The sequence below is a fragment of the Gymnogyps californianus genome, chromosome 6 (genome assembly GCF_018139145.2).
Source record: "Gymnogyps californianus isolate 813 chromosome 6, ASM1813914v2, whole genome shotgun sequence".
NCBI lineage: Eukaryota > Metazoa > Chordata > Aves > Accipitriformes > Cathartidae > Gymnogyps > Gymnogyps californianus.
In genome coordinates, this window is record NC_059476.1 from 7,861,312 (window position 1) to 7,880,126 (window position 18,815).

At 35.9% G+C, this 18,815-nt stretch overlaps 1 protein-coding gene across 1 annotated transcript in view; it reads left to right on the plus strand.

Moving 5' to 3' along the window:
- RAB11FIP2 (RAB11 family interacting protein 2) overlaps nucleotides 1-5,529 on the plus strand; it is a 34,152-nt gene extending 28,623 nt beyond the window's left edge. The window contains exon 5 of the mRNA XM_050899239.1: nucleotides 833-5,529. Within this exon, the coding sequence (XP_050755196.1) occupies nucleotides 833-1,060 (228 nt within the window). The 3' untranslated portion in view covers nucleotides 1,061-5,529. The remainder of the gene's footprint in view (nucleotides 1-832) is intronic.
- Nucleotides 5,530-18,815: the final 13,286 nt, after the last annotated feature.

Sequence of the window (18,815 nt, forward strand, 5' to 3'; positions counted from 1 at the left end):
ATTCTTCTTGACACAGAATAAGACATTGAAGTATGTAGTGTTTTGGATCGCATGTTGCCCTTTGTTAAGGGGACTAATTTGTCCATCTCTGCTAATACCTGCACTTAGTGAGTCGTCAGAAATCATTACCGAAACAATTCTGTTTTCCCTCCTGCTTAATTCTGGGCCCCTCCTGCTTTAAAGCAAGCAAGCAGACTAGCAAGATCTTTTAGTAGTACACATTTCTGTCTTAAGTGCTCTGGTGCAAATAAGATGCAGCCTTTTACCTTCACCTGAAATTTAAAACTGAAAGTTTTATTATATGATTCAGAGGCCAAGGCCTGGAGAACCACTGATGACTAAAAATAGAATATGAAAGACAGATGAGGGCTGATGTCATTTAGAGCTGAGTAAATGTTTTGCTATGATATGCTGAAAAGGCGAGAACACAGGAAAGTTACAGTAGGATTTGAATTCTCAGGGCTCTTTCTCTTGTTCTTCTATAATTAAGGTTACCACATAGCTGGTTTCCCAAAATGGACCTGCTAACTGTTCTTGTGGTTACTGCTGGTACGGTCATTAACTGGGTATACATCTCACTGAGAACAATATTTTTTTCTGAGGTGACAGTGTGGGAAACTTACTTCAAACTGGGCAACTTATCTCCAGTTGTCTGCTCCAGTGGGGGTATTGGAGGAAAAAGCTCTAGAGCAAATGGAGGTATGTTGTCTAAGAGAAGTTGCTTCTGTCAAGAGGTGCACATGAGAAACATGAAAAGCGATAATCCATCAATTTGTTCGGAACACTGAACTATCTAATAAAATCTGGTGTATTTTTTTAAACTTATCTGTAGGATGGAAATCCTTTCGACGCCACTGCAGGATACCGTAACCTTACTTACGAAGAGGTTTTGCAGGAGCTGGTGAAACATAAAGAGCAACTTAAGAAGAAGGACACCCATATTCGTGAACTTGAGGATTACATTGATAATCTTCTTGTACGAGTAATGGAAGAAACACCTAGTATTCTCAGAGTGCCATATGAACCTTCTCGAAAAGCTGGCAAATTTTCCAAAAGCTAAGATAGCGATACTTGATGGTACTTTCTGCTGAATACGTTAGTGGAAGGAAATCACACTTTAACATTTTGACTTCTCTTCATTCCTTTTCTCCTAAGAAATTTCAGGAATCAGGGGAGGACGGGACTATGGCGTGGGGGTTTTTTTTTGTTTGTTTTTTACTCCAAACACTAGCAGGGACTGCCAAAAGTAATATTCTGTTAGATTACCTAAATAACTTTTTTTTTCTTTTTGAAAACACCTTTAGGTACAGAATACTTACAGTAGAGTTAATAATACACATTAAATATGTCCATGCAGTTTATATAATAGCTTAGTGTTCACCATGTGGCAGTTTCAGCTGGGAAGCCTGTGCTGTTATGAATGTTTTCTTGAATGATTATTGGTATTATGCAAATATATCGATTCTGATATTACAGCATGCCATCGAGACCACTGTTTTCAAGCCAATGTAGTACGCTTTACTAAACCTAAGTGTGGTTTGTTGCAATGGAATGTAGTTTGTTCTACACACATTAGAGGAAAACAGTGATGTACAATCTTTGCAGAGTAAATGCTGTATTCTATACAATGTGCTTTTTGTATAACAATGTAAAAAATACTGTGCCATTCCAGAAATGGCACATGCTGGAATCAGTTATTTTACACTTAAATGCTGAATTTTGTGTATGATGGTTGAACTTTGGTAGTGAGCTCATGACATAAGGTTGTTTTGAGGATCTTTTTGTATGAAGTTATTGCATGCCCTTTTATATGTTAAAGTACTTTGAACAGTGTTAATAGAGTCGGAGGTAGGACTGGAGAAAAGTATGGAATAAAGATATGAATACTTTGTTCAGTCAAAGTCTACTACAGTGAAAATGTAGGAGAAATGAACAGACTGACTTAAGTAGACATGATAATTCAAAAAATATAGAACTGACTCAATTTAAGGTTGAGTTTTACATGATATGTATCTATCTAAGGTTTTTTATGTCTTATGACAACGAAGTATATGCCTTTAGAAATAGGCTATGTTGCTTAAACACATATAGAGTACTTAGAAAGGCTTTTCATTAAAAAAAAAAAATCTGTATTCCTTGTAAGTATTTCTAAAAGTCAGTTTTCATTGAGGCAAATGAAAGAAGAATGTAGTAAATGTCTTCCTGATTATTTAATAATTGTTTGTAAAATGACATATGAAAAAGGTATCTGTTATTCAATAAATTGGCAAAATATAGTGATGAACGTATAATGGGAAATACTGTAGGAGAAGAATCCTCACAATATTGACATAAATAGATTTTGATTTTAATTTTAATTTCCTTCATAAGAGTCTCAGTTGGATTGTCTGTTGCTGTGAAACAGTAAGATGATATTAAAAAAAAGTACAGAGAATATTTTAGATTTGGATTTAAGAAAACTGACTGTCTTTTCTGCCTCCTCTTCTTTTTCTACACCTGATCTGTTTTTTTTTCTTAGACCACCATGTAATGGCTGTTGCTGAGGAGGAAAAAAAGCTTGAAATTAAATTCCAATTTTTTTGTTGTTGTAAAAGATCTAAATAAGATTTCATTTTTAAAACTGCAAAAATTAGTAATATCTTGAATAATTATGATCTGGAAAAGTTGAAAAAGTTCTATCTGCTTTTGACAATGTTAGTATTGTATGACAGCATAGAGTTATTCTTGTTAGAAAAAAATACTTCTTTCTACAATTGTTCTCAGATTTCATGTACTTATTTTTGGCTTTTTCTTCTTTTCTTCTTTCTTTCTTCTTTTTATTTTCTTCTTCTTTTTCTTAGCAACTACCTCCCATTCCCCTAGCGCTATGTCCCTAAAATGTATGCAGTTTGAGTGTTCCCAACCCACCGTTGGGATCCCTTAGTGTAGATCGTTGTGCCTGGATGGTGCCTGAGTGATTTCAAGCCCTACCTACTTGTAGTGCTCTGCATTTAGACGTTTGTAGCACAGAAATGGGCCCACTTCATCAGGTAGTCTCTCTTTTGACAGCCTAAGGATTTATCAAGTTTGGTACCTCATAAACCACATGAATGTTCTTTTGACCCACTTAAGATCTAAATGACTGTAAATTTGTTGTAATATATTCGAAGTGCCAAAGGTTATGTACTAAGTTATGGTATGTTTACTGTTGGAAGTTAGGGTTTGCACTCAATTAGATTTTAATTTCCTAATTACACCAAGATGTATTTCAGTTACGCAGTATTTCCATAAAAGTTCTTAAACATTTTCAAATGTTTGGCCGAAGCAAGTGGTTTTCTCATATTGTTAATGGAGAAGTGGTGTGCAATTGTTTTGAATTCCACAGTCATTTTCAAACTAACTGGTATGAGACCATCTGTAGTACCTACAATGATTAAATCATACACACCGATGGGGTTTAACAAGTAAACTAACCAGAGAATATGCTCCAATGACTTTTCACTTGCAAGCCAACTTATAATTATTAAAATGAAACTCTACTATATTTAGCACCTCTGAAATCACTCCTTTTAGAATGTAAATGTAGAATATCAAACTGCATAATTGACTAAAAGCAGATCATTTGACATATTTGCATACTAAGAACGATAAGCAGATTAAAGGTAGCGAAAAGATCAATTTTTGTGCATTAGTGAAGAAATTTAGTGAAGCTTTGAATGTGCTGTCTAGTCTTTATCTGATCTGTACGTGAATAAAAGCACCTTTTGTTTCTAACAGTTTGTCAAGAAAGAGGGGAGAACGACATGCAATTTAGGAAAAAGGTAAAGTTACTAAGAGAGGTAGAATGGGACATTTACAACTATGAAAATATTTTTATAGAGTTCTTTTAGCTAAAGATATAGGCTGCTTTTGGAGCAATTCTGGAAAGATTACATGCACGTCACTTTCTGCTTAGAAAGAAAATTTTAACATTTTTCTATACTTTGAGATTATTTTTGAAAAGCATCTTCAGCCCACATGTATGATTCAAAAAATACAGCTTTCAAATGAAAATATTTCATACAGAGTAATTTATATGTTGAAAACAAAGAAAGTTCTGTTTCTCCCATAGGATAAAATTGTAAACTTTCTTGCAGATTATTTTAAAACCATGATAACTTGCCACTTACAGTCAGGTTTTTTTGCCCTTTAAAATGTAGGGATGAAAATTTAGCCATCTCCACATTATTTTGATTTTTTCCTTCAAAAATTAGCATAAGAGTTCATCCATGAACACACTATACTTTGAAATTATTCTTTGAAATAGCTCTGCTCATAGCCCTGTACTTTACTTACTTTAAAGAACAAATATCAAGGCCATACTTTAATGTTGTAAGTAACAATTTTAAACTTTCTGCCATTCAAGAAGGATGTTTAATATTTATATATGCTGTATTTTACATTTAGCTTGGTTTTCCACCTACTAATGAATGTAGCATTCTCCCTAGATTATACATAACTACATTTATTGCTGTTGGCTCTGTATCAAGAACTATTTGTAATTTTCCAGCTGTGAAAATGTTGCCTTGCATTTAGAAAGGTTTCATGATTTGGGGACCTAATGAAACTCATGCTCATTAGGTACTAGGCTGCATTTCTTTCTGTACAGGATGCCCTTTTTTAGATGCATCTTAAAACAAACAGAACTGCTGTCTTAATATGTTTACTGCTGCACTGGAGGTTTAGTTACACTTCCAGCTTTAAAGAAAAATTATTGTCCTACATCAAGTATGTAAAGTAAGCTCATGCTTTTTTGCTCTTTATGTATCCGTTACTCTTGTAGATATGATAGAGGCGTTAGCTGTGGGCTTTTAAAATGGTGATATTTAAAGCATGTTGACTAACTTCCTCTCTTTGAAGTACATGGTGAAGGATTATAGCGCTGCTGTGTTGATGATGCTAGATTTAAGGGTCTGTCAGCACTTTTGGTATGAAACCCTATTTTCAGGGATTTATAACTTCTAAATGTAGATACGGTCACTGGAAGTATTTAATATGCAATAGGTAGCACTTTAATCTGTTTATGAAGGGTTTTGAGATTTGTTTCTGTTCAAAAAGTCACGGTCTCCTAAAGCATAGTGAGCATTTGCGTTATCTTTCATAATTTGTACATTGAAGAAGCCACTGTATGTTACAAATGGTAGAGCCATTCCTATTCATCTTAGAAGCTTCCAGATGTCTTGTATTACAATGTACTATAAAAAGCTGAAGATCCAGGTTATATAGGAAGTCTGTAAAAGATATGAACATTACTTATAACATAAGGGTTGATTTTGTCTCGTGCAATCAATGGTAGTTTGTCTACATTTAATAATGGTACAGAATCACAACTATATGCACATGTGAGAACTATAAACTTAGAATGCATGAAAAACTTTATTTTTGTTTCATTATTGCAACTTCAGCTCCTTTAATTTGATAAAAATGTTATCTTAATATTTTAATTTCTGTTCATTAAATAAATATTGCATGTCTAACACTAATAAAGCACCACAATGCACTACCGCAGTATTTCTTGAATTGTGATGTTAATCTGTGTTATGCAAAGCATGTAACTCCTAAGCTCTGCTTAAGTATGTGTTTGGAAGAACCATGCTGTTAAGACTCTCAGACCGCAGAGGTGTATTTCCTTAAGGACAGCTCTAAATGAATATCCCAGCTGTTTGCAGGGTAGCCATGAAGGGAAATCTCTTCAGTAGTGTCCAAAACTTATAACTAGTGAAAAAAAAAGGCATGTTCTTAAATGTGCTAATATGTATGGCTTTTTTTATATGACGGCTGCAGTCCCTTTAAATGCACCATTCCTCTGATTCTGTGGTTGTGTAAATATTACTAGGAGATCTTTGGCACTGCGGGCCAGAACTGCATTTAGCATGAGGACAAACACTGTGAAAATTTTGATATGGAAAACATGATGCGTATTTCTCTTCGTGCTTGACAGAATGAAACCCAGCCAGAATGACAGAAAACTGGAGTATTCTCCCCCACCTCCCTGCCCCATAGGTATTTTTTCCAATGCTCCCACAAGTTTTTCAACACACTTTTCTCTGGAAAAAAAATGCTTTTGCCTGTCGTCTTTTCCTCTTCCTTGAGGCAGCAAGACAGCAAAGTCTGTCCCCTGACAATAGTAGGTTTTCTGGATGCTAAGGACACATGAAGAGTGGTCCTGGCTCAGGAGAAGAATGTTGTGAGTAGTTCACCCAATTACTTGGAGGTTTGAATTTCACTGGGATGTGATTCCTTTCCTTGCAGTTAACTTGCTCCATGACTAGGTCCTTCGTCGTACAGCTGTGGACTTACGAGGTTTAGAAAGGGTTCTTCTCTTTGCGGTATCCATGAAATGTGGTAGTTATGGGAAATCATAGTCAGTTTTTGAGATGTACGTGTACTTACACATGCTTTGTTATGCAGGTTTCCATCAGCTGTTTCATCCTGTGTCTCACTGACTTTGCAACTGTCCCGATGGGTGAGTAGATGAGGAATGAGGACAGAGGAGGAAGGCAGGTTTCTGAAGGCACCATGCTGCATATTAAATACCAGTTTCCATCTGTAATTCACATCTGGTAACTAATCTCAGTTCCTATGCCCATTTGAAAACAGAGGCAGTGCAATTTCCCTACCTCAGAGGCATAATGTTTGTTAGTTGATACCAACCGTAATTCTGTTGACAATATAAAAGCCCAGCTTGATTAAATAGGTTCCAGTTTCCCCAGCATGGAGTTGGTTTTTGAGTTTTCATTATTTAACATCTCAATCCCCTAATAAAGCTTTTCAAGGATATTTTAAATATAGTTTACCAGTTAAAGAGCTATTGAAATATTTAGATGTAAACTAGAAGGATCATTAAGGCCAATTCTCTCTCCAGTTACGTTTATTAAAGCTAATTATGGAACCATACAGAGTAAAAATCAGGATTTCATTTCCATATTTTAAGTTGTTGAATTTGTTTTTATGGGAGTGTTGTGCAAGCTCTGGCTGCAGCTCACTTGGGATACGTTGCCCTTTTGTGTAACACTGGGCACGTTAGTAAAGTTATAAATAATGATGATGAAAAACAAATCCTGTCTCTTATTCTGCATTGATAAATTAAATGTTGGATTATTTTCTTGGATTATTTTGTAATAGTGCCATTTTATGAGAGATAGGAATAAGACTGTCTGCTAAAGGAAGCTCTTTTCTCTTTGTCTGTCCTACTTATTCAGTAATGATGATAGAAGGCTGCCACACTAAGTACAGCCCAATTTGAAAACTGTGTGTCGTTGTCTGTGTAATGTTTGTATAAATATCATATTCAATGCTGGAAGCCAATGGCTATTACAGGGAGATTATTGCAATGTATTTGTAATGTGTTTTTACAACATTTAGCAACGTAGATCAGTCTTTCATAAATGGATGATGGTTTAGGACAGAAAAGTACTCTCTGTGGCTAAATACTGACATGTTTATACTTTAAAAGTAAGCAGCTTAAAAAGGTTTTAGGGACATGCAACATGTAAATGAAGCCAAATATTAAAAAGGGGAAGAACTTCATGGGATGGTCTTTTGTTTCAGCCTTAACAGTATCTGCTGTGTGACATAGAGGGAACGAGTAGAAGCAACATTGGGGAGATTCCACTGTTGGGATCCAAAAAAACCAACAACAAAAAGTTAGTAGGACTAGGATTCACATTTTAAGGGATCTGTTTGCCCAGCATGTGCCAGGTTCTTTTTGTAATAGGAAGAGTTAACACAGCATCCTTCACGAGCAAGATCAGTGTCAGGGTGAAAACGCCCCAAAAAGTGGGAGTTTAGCAGAAGGATTAGTTCCCCAGGTTTTAGGTGCGAGGCAGGCGTCAGGCAGAAGCCCAGTGCTTTAGCCAGCTGTCACCTCTGCTTTTTTAGTCCCTCTGACCCTAGTATTAACTTCAGGGATTAAATGAACCACTTTCCTAGGAAAGTTAGGAAGTGTCTGAGGAAATTTGGTGTATGCAGCCTGGCCAGATTGCCTCTGTTGTTACTTGAAGTAGGTGTCTGGCTCAGGGTCTCGTGGAGTCTTAACAAATAAACCACCAAAATGTGTCATATCACCTCCTTCTCTAAATGATTCATTCGGTGCCTTCTTAGGTGATGAATGCCTCCTTCTCCAATAACTTGCTGCTTACATTATGAATTCCTTGAAAATTGACTCCCTGGGACATCTTTACAGGAGACATCAAGGGTCTCCATTTAAATTTAATGAATATTATGTAATTTGCCAAGGACTTCTACAGTAAGTTAAGAAAATCTGCCTCTCTGAGGCCAGAGCTTTGTCAAAATAGTGGCAGCTTAATGGCATCCCTTAAAAGCAGCTGCTGACTCTCCAGCTATGAGTATTTTCTATTTCCTAATAAAATGTCTTCCCCATTAAAGCAGCTTATTTCATTAGTTTATAATTCATAGCTTAAATATGCTTATATTTTGCTAATTGTAGATTACTTGGTACTTATTTTTAAGGAACACTGAAGCACAAAATGCAAAATGTTATTTTTTTTTAAAGAAAAGTGTTGCCTTGTGCATAGCAATTGCATTTGGATAAGCATTTTTCAATACACTATTTTTAAGGAGGTTTTACGTGCTATTTTAAACTAAGTCATTAAACGTGTATAACTAAAGCGTTCATGCAATTTATAGTTTTAATTCCTTTATAAATATGTGCTCCAATATTTTCTAGTTATGATTCAAAAGCTACCACAGTTACAGATTTTAAATTGTAAGGTAATATTGTGAGATTCCAAATTATTCTCTTCCAAAGTATACAGAGCCAAAGTATCTGATACATTATTTTGTGTGTGGAAGTTAAAAATGAGCTCTGGGAGAATTAAGGAATTAATTTTCCTAAAAAATTGTACAAACCTCTGTGTTGAACTGCAGTGCAGCTAGACTTGGGTATGTAGCCTCGGGCACTCCTTTATCCAACAGGCTAGCATCAAATTTGCTTTATTTCTTTATAAACTGGAGGACAAGAGAATAGGAATCAGTTTACAACAGGTGCTAGGTACTGCTCTTATGACCCAAGGTAAAAATGTTGATGCTTTGTGAGATGTGGTCTTGACTTTTTGGTGTGTGTGAAGTGTACTGAGTGTGAATACCAGGCTTACGTGTTTCCAGGATCAGACGTAGAAAACTTCCTATTTTCTTACATTTTCACATTTAAAAATTTGTATAAATAACTATTTCTTTATTGTTAAGGGGCAGATTAGTGTTGGCTACGATACATGTAACAGTTCACTTGATTAACGTTACTGCCATTTGAGACCCTCTTGTAATTGGCCTCCTCATAATCCACACACAGAATACTGTGAAATAGTGTGAATTTTAAGTTGAGGGACTAAATGAAAGGAACATCCAACAGCAGTGGGGAGAAATAAAATAATCCTAATTAAAAGCAAAAGAATTGTGTGATCTGAATTAAGATTCAGTTGGTGGATACTGAAGAGTATTTTTTCTGGTATTTTTATTATAACTGTCCAGTATAATTGCTTTGGAAAAAAACTCATCCTTCGTGTTTGATGGTATAGACTTTACTAGCTCTTTATAAACCAAATACTAAGTTAAGAACTTGTGCTTAACCTTTGTTTCATCGGACATGATTTCAGAGAGTTGAAGCAGCATTTTATTGCTGGAGTTGATCACGACAGAGTTGTATTTACTAATGGGGTCTTAGCTATCCTTTTATCTGTTTCAGGATTTTCTGTGTAGTTTTAAGTTCTGAACATTTCACCACAGTCTATTTAGAGCATTATTTAAAACTTGTTCCAGTCGTCTTCATTCTTACGCACGCCGATGTGCTAAACTGCTCCAGAAACCAGCTTAGCTCTCACCATATTTGGAGGCTGTTCCTCCTCTTTGCTCTTGGACTGTTTTGGATGGGGACTTGCGTCTAAAGTAACAAATGAAATATGTGATGAGAGCTGACTGCCAAAACGGATCAAAGCAAGTTTCTGAAGGGCTCATTGGAAAACTATCTTGAACTTTGGAAGGATGACCCAAAGCCACAGTCTGAATAGGGCAAAACATACTGAAATAAACGTCAAGGTGAGAACAGACTTCTTGAATACGGGTAGGGTTTGTGTACCCCTAAGACTAGACAGTCACTTTAGTCTTAGGGGAAAGGAAGCAAATAAGCAGCCGAATTTCCAAATGCATATCAATCAGGATGGGTTGGTCAGGGTGTTCTTCGTCTGCAAGCCCACAAACCTTTGCAGTTCCTGTTTGGGCTTAGTACATAAAAGTGTGTTAGCCCAAGAGCATTCAAAATAAAAGGTAACGTTTGTTGATAATGTCATGTGGGACATCATTAACTTGTTTGAAAAGTTGCCAAGTTTGGAGATGTGTTCTGTTAAATGCATTCAGTGTCTTCCTCAGCTAACTTAAAAATATGAGAACATTCAGCTTCGATTCATTAGTTTCAGCCAGTTCATCTGAATAAAGGGGAGACAACATTTTTCCCTGTATCCTTCTAAGAAACATGTAGATTTGCAGAAGACAACTGCTGTAACTGAGTGGATAGCTGTACTTTGCGGTTGAGTGTGTGTTAAAAAAAGCTGGCATTGGAGAAAAGAGAGTTCTTCTGTGAAAAACCTAAGCCTATCTCACAATCACAGTATCTCTCAAAGTCCCAGGACTTTAAGGTGTTCAGAAATAGCAGGAGAAAAGCATTCAGCAATGATGGTCTTTAGCAATTGGGAGTTGTGCATTTAGTTAAAAAAGAGAAATGTTAATTTTAGAAGGAGAGGAAATAAGACAGTTTTTAGATAGTCGCTGTATTGAAGATTGATCAAATGCTAATATATAGGATAGCTGTAGAAGGGAACAGTACCTCTCAGAATATAAAAGGTGAAGAATGAGCTTGTTGAGTTTTCCTGTGGTAGGCATGAGAAGCAATAACTGCTTCCTTACAGGAGGCAATAACTGACTAGCTACAGTAAGCATCACACTTCAGGAGTGTGTTAGATGCTGTGAACACAAATAGTAACAGATTTCTCAGACTTTCCTAGTGCCTGGAAAAAAGTACACAAATTTTCCTCCAAAGTAAATTGCTTGAATTACAAGCCCCTGATTTTATTTATTTGTTTATTTATTTATTTACCAAAGGACAATTAGCAGATACACAAAATAGTAAATCTTGTAATGCTTTATTTGATTCCTCCTTTGACTTGTCTTTGAAAGAAAAATTATGGATTTTAGTCTGACTAAAGGCTAATGGAGTCAATGCTTTGTTCAAAGGCTGACATATAGAAAAAGAGTGATGCGGTTATAAAGGTTATAAAGGGGAGAGATCAGACTAGTAGAGTTCTTATTACAATTAAAATCTTTGGGTGAAATGGTGGTCTTCTGGCAGGAGAGCTTTTTGCGATGTCCTGGGAAACATCCTTCCCTCAATAAATCCCCATACAAAGTAGCCATCGTTCCAGCTTGGCAAGAGTTACTGGCATAATACTGGCCAGTTGAAATAACCACTCACTGCAATCCCAAATACAAAGTGATGCTTTTTCTGAAGTATTTTAGTCAGCAATGCTTGCTCATTAGAGCACTTTAAAAGATACAGAGGGATAAGATCATCACATTATAAAATTTCTAGGATTTCATCTTTTTCTCATTGCTAACTTAGGGCTGGGACTTGGACAGCTGAGTCAGTGTCTGAAAACCTTTGAGCAAGTTGGTTGCAGCCCTTGCAGTTTGCACAGTAGCGGATCTCAGCATGACATCTGGATTATTGTTATCCTTTTGCTACAGTACCCAACGGCACCACCGTATATGACATCAGCTTGTATCTCTCAACTGCTGGATATTAATTATTTAGACCATTGGAAAACTGAACCTCCCTGCTTCCCACAGGTATAAAATGTGTTTATTTTAGATGTGGCCCTGGAGTTTACACTGTCTTTTGCTGCCTGTGAGAAAAGCTGGCAGCATACCTGCTAAAAAATTCTAATTTCTTGTTCTCAGACCACTTCTCATGAGCAGCAAAACTCGGGAGGCTCACTCCTGTTTAAAACTTTTTTTCCTTTGTTTGTCTCTAGACCCTTACTAAGTAGAAAGTTGTGGAATTCTCAATAAGTGTCATTATTTTTTTCAAACTTTGACATTAATGCCAAATTTTGGTATTATAGCGGGTCAAAATGAGCTTAAAAGGCTACTAAATTCCAATATTAACAGTTATTCCCACTTTGCACTGGTTTTAATGACTATCTTAGATCCAGGGCAGCGGACCCTTACCACACCTGTTTTCAAAGTAGCAATTAGCTTTGCTGACATCGAGGAAAATTTAGGGCTGAGTATAAATCCTGGTCCCTAGGAATGAAATATTTTGGCTTGTCTGATGGTAAAGTTACACAAAAAATAATGTGTTTGTAGCCCAGGATTTTTGTGAGACGGCGGTAGCATCAGTCTGTTTGCTTCTGAGGCTTTTTCTTCCTCTGGCACACAGCTAAGTGGTTGAAGACATTGATTTACACAGCTTCGGTTCTGAATATAAGCTTTTTCTTCAGCTGTTGAAATACTTTCTCACATGTTGGTGCACCTGTACTTTCAGTTTGGCTTCAAATCAGTATAGAGCATACACTTCGGCAAGTTGTAAAAATTAGTTGAAGAATAATAATAAATAAAATGGCATACTGCCCGAGCACGTTGTATTTTCTTTACTAATCTAATTGCTCATTGAACATATTTTCCAGATACAGTTCTGTATATTTAAGTATGTATCTGAATAACTGCGCTTTTAAATTCAAGAGTCAAGTAGCTACTTTGTATGCCGCGCTTATCTTAAATAGAGTCTGATTTAAAACATTTATCTTCCCCGGTATCATCTCCCATGTCAAAGTACATTTAAATCATGGTCTGTTCCTAATATCGCTCGTGTTTAAAATGGTATCCGAGTACAAAAAAGTTTCATGAGCGCTCTGTTATTTGCCCACTTTATAGTTATTAGCTGCTCTGTCATTGTTTTGAATATCACTGAAGTTGAGGAGAAGCTTCAGCAAAGTAAACTTTAAAAAATTAAAGCCAAGGTCAGACTCCAGGGTTAGCAACACTAGAAGACTGCAATTTAAGATGCGTCCAATTATGCAAAATCATGTGTTGAGTTACAGCCTCAAGTCTCCACTGGGATCTGTGAGGTTGCCTAGGTAAAAGTATCAGAGGAATTTCAAGAGAGGTTTTCTTTTGTTTCTCCCTTAATCTTGACAGAGAATGATGCAATTCCGGCAGTATTCATCATTTTTAGGTCAGTAACTCAAAAGGAAGACTGTTACTCCAGGAACGTGTGGCAAGCGCATCACTTCGGTGACGGCAGCAGACCCAGCACGAGACTTTGGAGGCATTTGGCACCTTGTTGCGTTTTATTGGTTTGCACAGGTAGAACATTCAGGCAACACCTCTGAATCTAGAAATAAATCACTCGAGGGACAGCAAGTGACCCGCTAAGGCAGAGCAGATTTTACTGATTATATTCTTCATATTTAAACCAAACGCCGTCACAGCTAAGTGTTTTTTTCCAAGACCTTAACTTATCCTGATTTTTTCTTTATCTTTTCCTTCAGATAATTGGAAAGCACAAGCATGCAGTGGTGCCAAATGGTGGCTCCCAGAAAGGCTGGAATGGAGAGGTCAGACTCAGTTTACTTGGATGATTTGTGTGGAAGTTAGGATAATTAATTTGCCAAAAAAATCTATTTTACTTCTCTTTTCTGGGTGAAAGAACATCATGTGCTATGCTTTTAACGTACTTATCCCCAAGCCAAAACACTGTTGAGATAGTCTTCCTACTTCAGAAAACATCAAAACTGACCACTATTACATTTTCTCAACTTCTGTGTGAATCTGAGGTATAAGGTTTCATAATTTTGATCATTTGTTTGAAGGCATTCTTAATAAGAGAAACAGACAGATTATGTTCAATAAAAACAGAAACACAGTTCTGAATATGTTTAAACAAGTTTTTACATTGATAAACAAAACCACTGGGTATTTTTTTCAATTGCGCAGACACAAAAAAGTCATCAGTACTTACTAAAGAATTTGAACAGTGCTCAGGGCAAGTTACAGCTGGATCCTCTTAAAAACCTCAATCTTTTCTAATAAATGACTCATAAAACTATTGTAGCTATGAAGCTTTTCAGAAAATTTATATGATTAAAAGGGATTTTCACCGTCTGAACAAATGTTATTGTAAATATCTTCTTTAAATATGAGGAAAAAAACACGTGTTGCTTTTGCAAAGCATTTCTCTTTCAAACAGCCAGAAATTGAGTTTCAAAAATGACAAATTTACTACAGTAATTGTTCAAATGTTTTTGACAGAGTGACACTTCCTACTAGGCAGGGCTAAGGCACCTGGAAGGAGAGTCTTGTGCATCTCTGTGTAATTAGCTGAGTACGTGGGAATTTGCTGTCCAAGTAACTCTAACAGTTCTACTGAGCCAAACAGTTTTCTTTTCTTATGCAAGGAAAGTGTATGTATTTGTAAATATTACTCAAATTCCATTGAGTCATTGACAAAGGAAGTAAATTCTAAACTCCTTCTGTCACCCTCTGGGATCTGCTCTCGTCTTCTGATGTTGTTTAGCCCCCAAGACATCTCTTCTGCCTTCCACAGCTTGCAGGTGAAATCCTGTTTTAAACTCTTCCTCCCATCAGTAGCTTTTCCTTCCCCTCCAGTATCTGCCACATCGAAAGCACTTACCTCTACTACCTGCGTATCGGTGTGGAGTCAGGAGACCATCTGGTGAGGCATTAGGAAATGCCACCACTGAGAAGACAGTGACACAGCCTGAGAGAGGAGAAAAAGTTGAATTTAAACATCTATCTTCTTCATGTCCACTCTAGAAGAAACAGTCTGTGCAATAAGGCCATTAACAAGTCTAACCAAGAAGGCTGAATTATTTCTTCACGACCAAAGCACTAGCAGGAAAGAAATTCCCGGTCAATTTTTAAAATACCTAATGAATCAGTGGGATAGGACGTTCTCTCTTCACCGAGTGCTGTAGGGACATTTTTATCATAGAATAACTCACGTTGGAAGGGACCTCAGATTGGATCATCTAGTCCGGCTTCCCGTATCTTCAGGCAACATCACCTTTCCAGGAAATCTGTGGTAATTAAATAGTTTCTTCACAGGAATGTAACCAACTCTTATGTTTTTCTATCTCGAAATGCAGAATTGAACTCGGTAACATCTTCTAAGATGTAAAACCAAAAAACCCCTTGCAATCCGTTATTCTTCTATGTTGTCCTATTTATGTTAACAGGACTACATTCGTGAGTAATGAGTATGGGATTAGGTCATCTAGTCAGCTGAATGGTCTGATAATAATGAATTCAAACTGACATTGCAGAACTCCCCAGAGATGTGTAAAGGTAAGTATTGTCTCTATGCTGATGTTAAAAGTGAATACTATTTCTAGGAATCCAAGAGCAACCTTTTCTAAAAACTAGTATGGACTATAATAACAGGTAATGTTAAAATTCATGTTTTTATTCTGATAAAAGAAAAAATATTCAAGCTATATTAGCAGCAAAATTATTACTAAAGCAATAAGAACAACCACAAGCTTTATAATAATACTGTATGATTATGTATCTCTCTAAGGGTCATGTTAGAAAGCGCCAGCTTGTAAAAAGGATAAAACTGTGTCTAAATGTACTGGCAAATAAAGTTCCCATTGACAATGAGGGAGAAAAAATTAAAAATCACTTACGGCCTATAAACAGATTTAGATGTAGAATAAAACATGGAATATTCAGTCTATTGATTTATCTAGTGATATTTGAGAGATAAAAATGATAATGATCTAGAACTTGGCAAAGAATTTAAAATGTGAGGTTGCCGTTAAATGGGTATTTACCCAAAAGTCAGAGGCGGTGAAGGGAGTTGGGCTGACAGAACTGAGATAATGTCTATTTGAACATAAGTGAATAAGTAAGTTCAGGAACCAAGTTGGACAATCATATTCTGGTATCCCATAAAGCTCTGGATATAATGTTAAGCAATGCATTCCATAAACTGGGAAAAATCATAGTCATATAAAATTTATATCAAAATAATATACTGAACTTTTATGAACCAAAACCTAAATTTGATATACCAAATAATAACAAAGTGTGTGCAGCATAGTTAAGGTAGGATAGCTAATGAGGTTAAGGACGTAAAAATGGAAATTATTGCAACACGAGCAGAAGCAAAATCAAGAGCTTAGCACACTGAGAGGACCAAGGTTTCTCTAGCCAGTCTTCTGGTAAGAATGGAGACGTGCTATTAGAGGCTTGCAATAAAGCCTAGAAAGACCAAGCAAGCAGTTCAAAGATAATACGTCTTTTCTTATTCTCTGCAGCTTTCAATTCAGTGTTAGAAGAAAGCACCTTTTTCTATGCATGGTCACCACTTCAAGAAACTACCTGTTTCAGGACAGCACACTAAGACACCTCCAAGAGTGAGCAGCTCTAAAGGCAAATTCAAGCTTGCCATAAAACTTAATACAGACAGAGATGCATCATGGATAAATAAATGGATCTATTCAATGAGTACAGAGGTTGAAAACACATGGTAGCTTTGGAGGTTTTTTTATGGAGTGAAGAGATCCAAGGAAAGGTAAACCTTTTACAAACAAATGTTTTGAATGTGCTCATCAAGCTCATCCAAGATAACCCATACTTGTTTTTTCTAAAAAGGAAAATTCTATGAAATTCATCTTTTTTACCTAAAGGTCGACAAATACCTACCATAAGATTAGACCAAAGCTACAAGCCACAGGAAAAAAAAAAAATCTTTCTGTGAGCCTAGCTGAGCTGATTTAAACCAAAATAGTAAAAAAATAATTTAGATAATATTAATAAGCAAGGAGAACACCTTTAAGGCTTCTATAACTTTGTCTTAAGTTTGCTTATATGTAGGGCACACTATATCTTGTATCTATTATTTAGGCACTTGTATAGATTTTTTTATATTTGCATTTATTATGGGTTGGATAATGATTGTATTCTCATTTGTGTAGAAATTATAATTCCAATGGATAAAAAATCTAGGAATTAATCTTGTTGATGCTACTGAAATAAATTACCCTACGTAGGCTATATATATAAGAAAACAATATAAATTCATCTAAATTCAATTATTAAACAAAGGGAATATTGTATTTAATTAGAAAATTGAATCGATTTACTTACATTCATCCTTACCCTTCATAATTTTAGAGATGATAGATCTCTTCCTCTTACACTTTATTGTTATACACAGAGAGAAAGAGGAGAATAATCTCTCTTCCATTTTTCAATTCCTGTTTCATTTTTTTCAGCTGTGGATGAACTAATCACGAATCAGAACTAGTGGAATAAACTGACGCAAAAAAAGTATTCTCATACAATAGAAAAGGGTAGTGTTGTCAAAAACTGGCTTAAGACTTCAGCACACTGATACGGATACTTAGGCAGGACTTCACCTAGCTCAGTAGCTTGACTTTCTTCAAAATTTAGAGAAAACTTGTATGAATATTTCTTAATTTTAAATAGTTGACTAGATTATAGTAAGATTAGAACTAACAAAAATTATTGTGAATTTAGTGAAATGCAATTATTTTTGAAAGATTTTTTTAAAATCTAACTTTTTAAAATTGTTTCTGTTAGTCACCCCAATTTATAGTGGGTAAGTGGAAAACAAAACAAAGAATACGAAACTTAAGATACCTAATCCAGCGGTTGGAGACTCCCTTAATTGTTCGAGTCCAGTGCAAAGTCTGCTCAAGCTGAAACCAGAAGATCTAGCACGACAAAAGCTAAATGGGGAGAGATATAAACCAAGCATGAGGAGGACATGAACTGTGCTCTGGTTTCCATATAAGCAAAATCACGTTTTTCTTAATACTGAATGAAAATAAGTAAAAAGCATTTTATCTTGGTTTAAAAGAGTGGAATTCGGCCACAGTACTGATGCTCATAAAACATAAATTATTTTTAATCCTCACATTTTATCATGCATTTATCATTATTTAACCCCTCCGAACTCCCCTAAAGTAAGCTGATATGGGCTTAGGCTGTAACTTGTAACTTATGTTTGAAATCTCAAGTCACTGGACTGAAGCAAAACTCGTGGTTCAGAAGGCACAATATTTTCACACAAAGCAAAACGAAAAGAACAAATCTCCTTTTGAAACAGACTTTATGATTTGGGTTTGCTGGACTTATGTTGTTTTCTAAGGGAGACTTAGAGTACTTAATGTACAATAATTAAAAATTGAGGACTTACTATGATACTTCAAGATATCATAAAGGCTTATGCAAACCAGAGTTCAAATTGCAATTGGTCTAGTTCCTTGGAGCTGTTTAAGCTAGAAAGAACTCGTAAGTTTTACAGTCTAGGTTTTTATGAAGCATATTATCCCAAATGGGTCAATCTGAAAATCACCGTAGTAAGAGCTTGTTATATTTGGCTGGGATCTGCAATTGTTAGGAGTCAGTCCAAAATTCAGTGAAGTCATGGATTTTCATCAAGTCAGTATAGATTAATACGGACTAGATCTGTCACGCTTCAGCTAACAATGACCTTTCTTTACATGTATGTGCACTCCCTTTCTGAATTCGATTACCAAGATATCTATTTCTTAAGCCCTACAAAGTACTTTTCTTGGGAAAAATACCTTGCCTGTCAATTTTTCAACCAGTGATTATAAGTAGTCATGGTAAATCCTGCAAACTACAGTGAGACTAATCCTGGGAGAGAAAGACCTGTGCAAGTATCAAGAGCACAGGTATCGAGTTTTTCCAAAGAAATGCAAGTATATTTAACT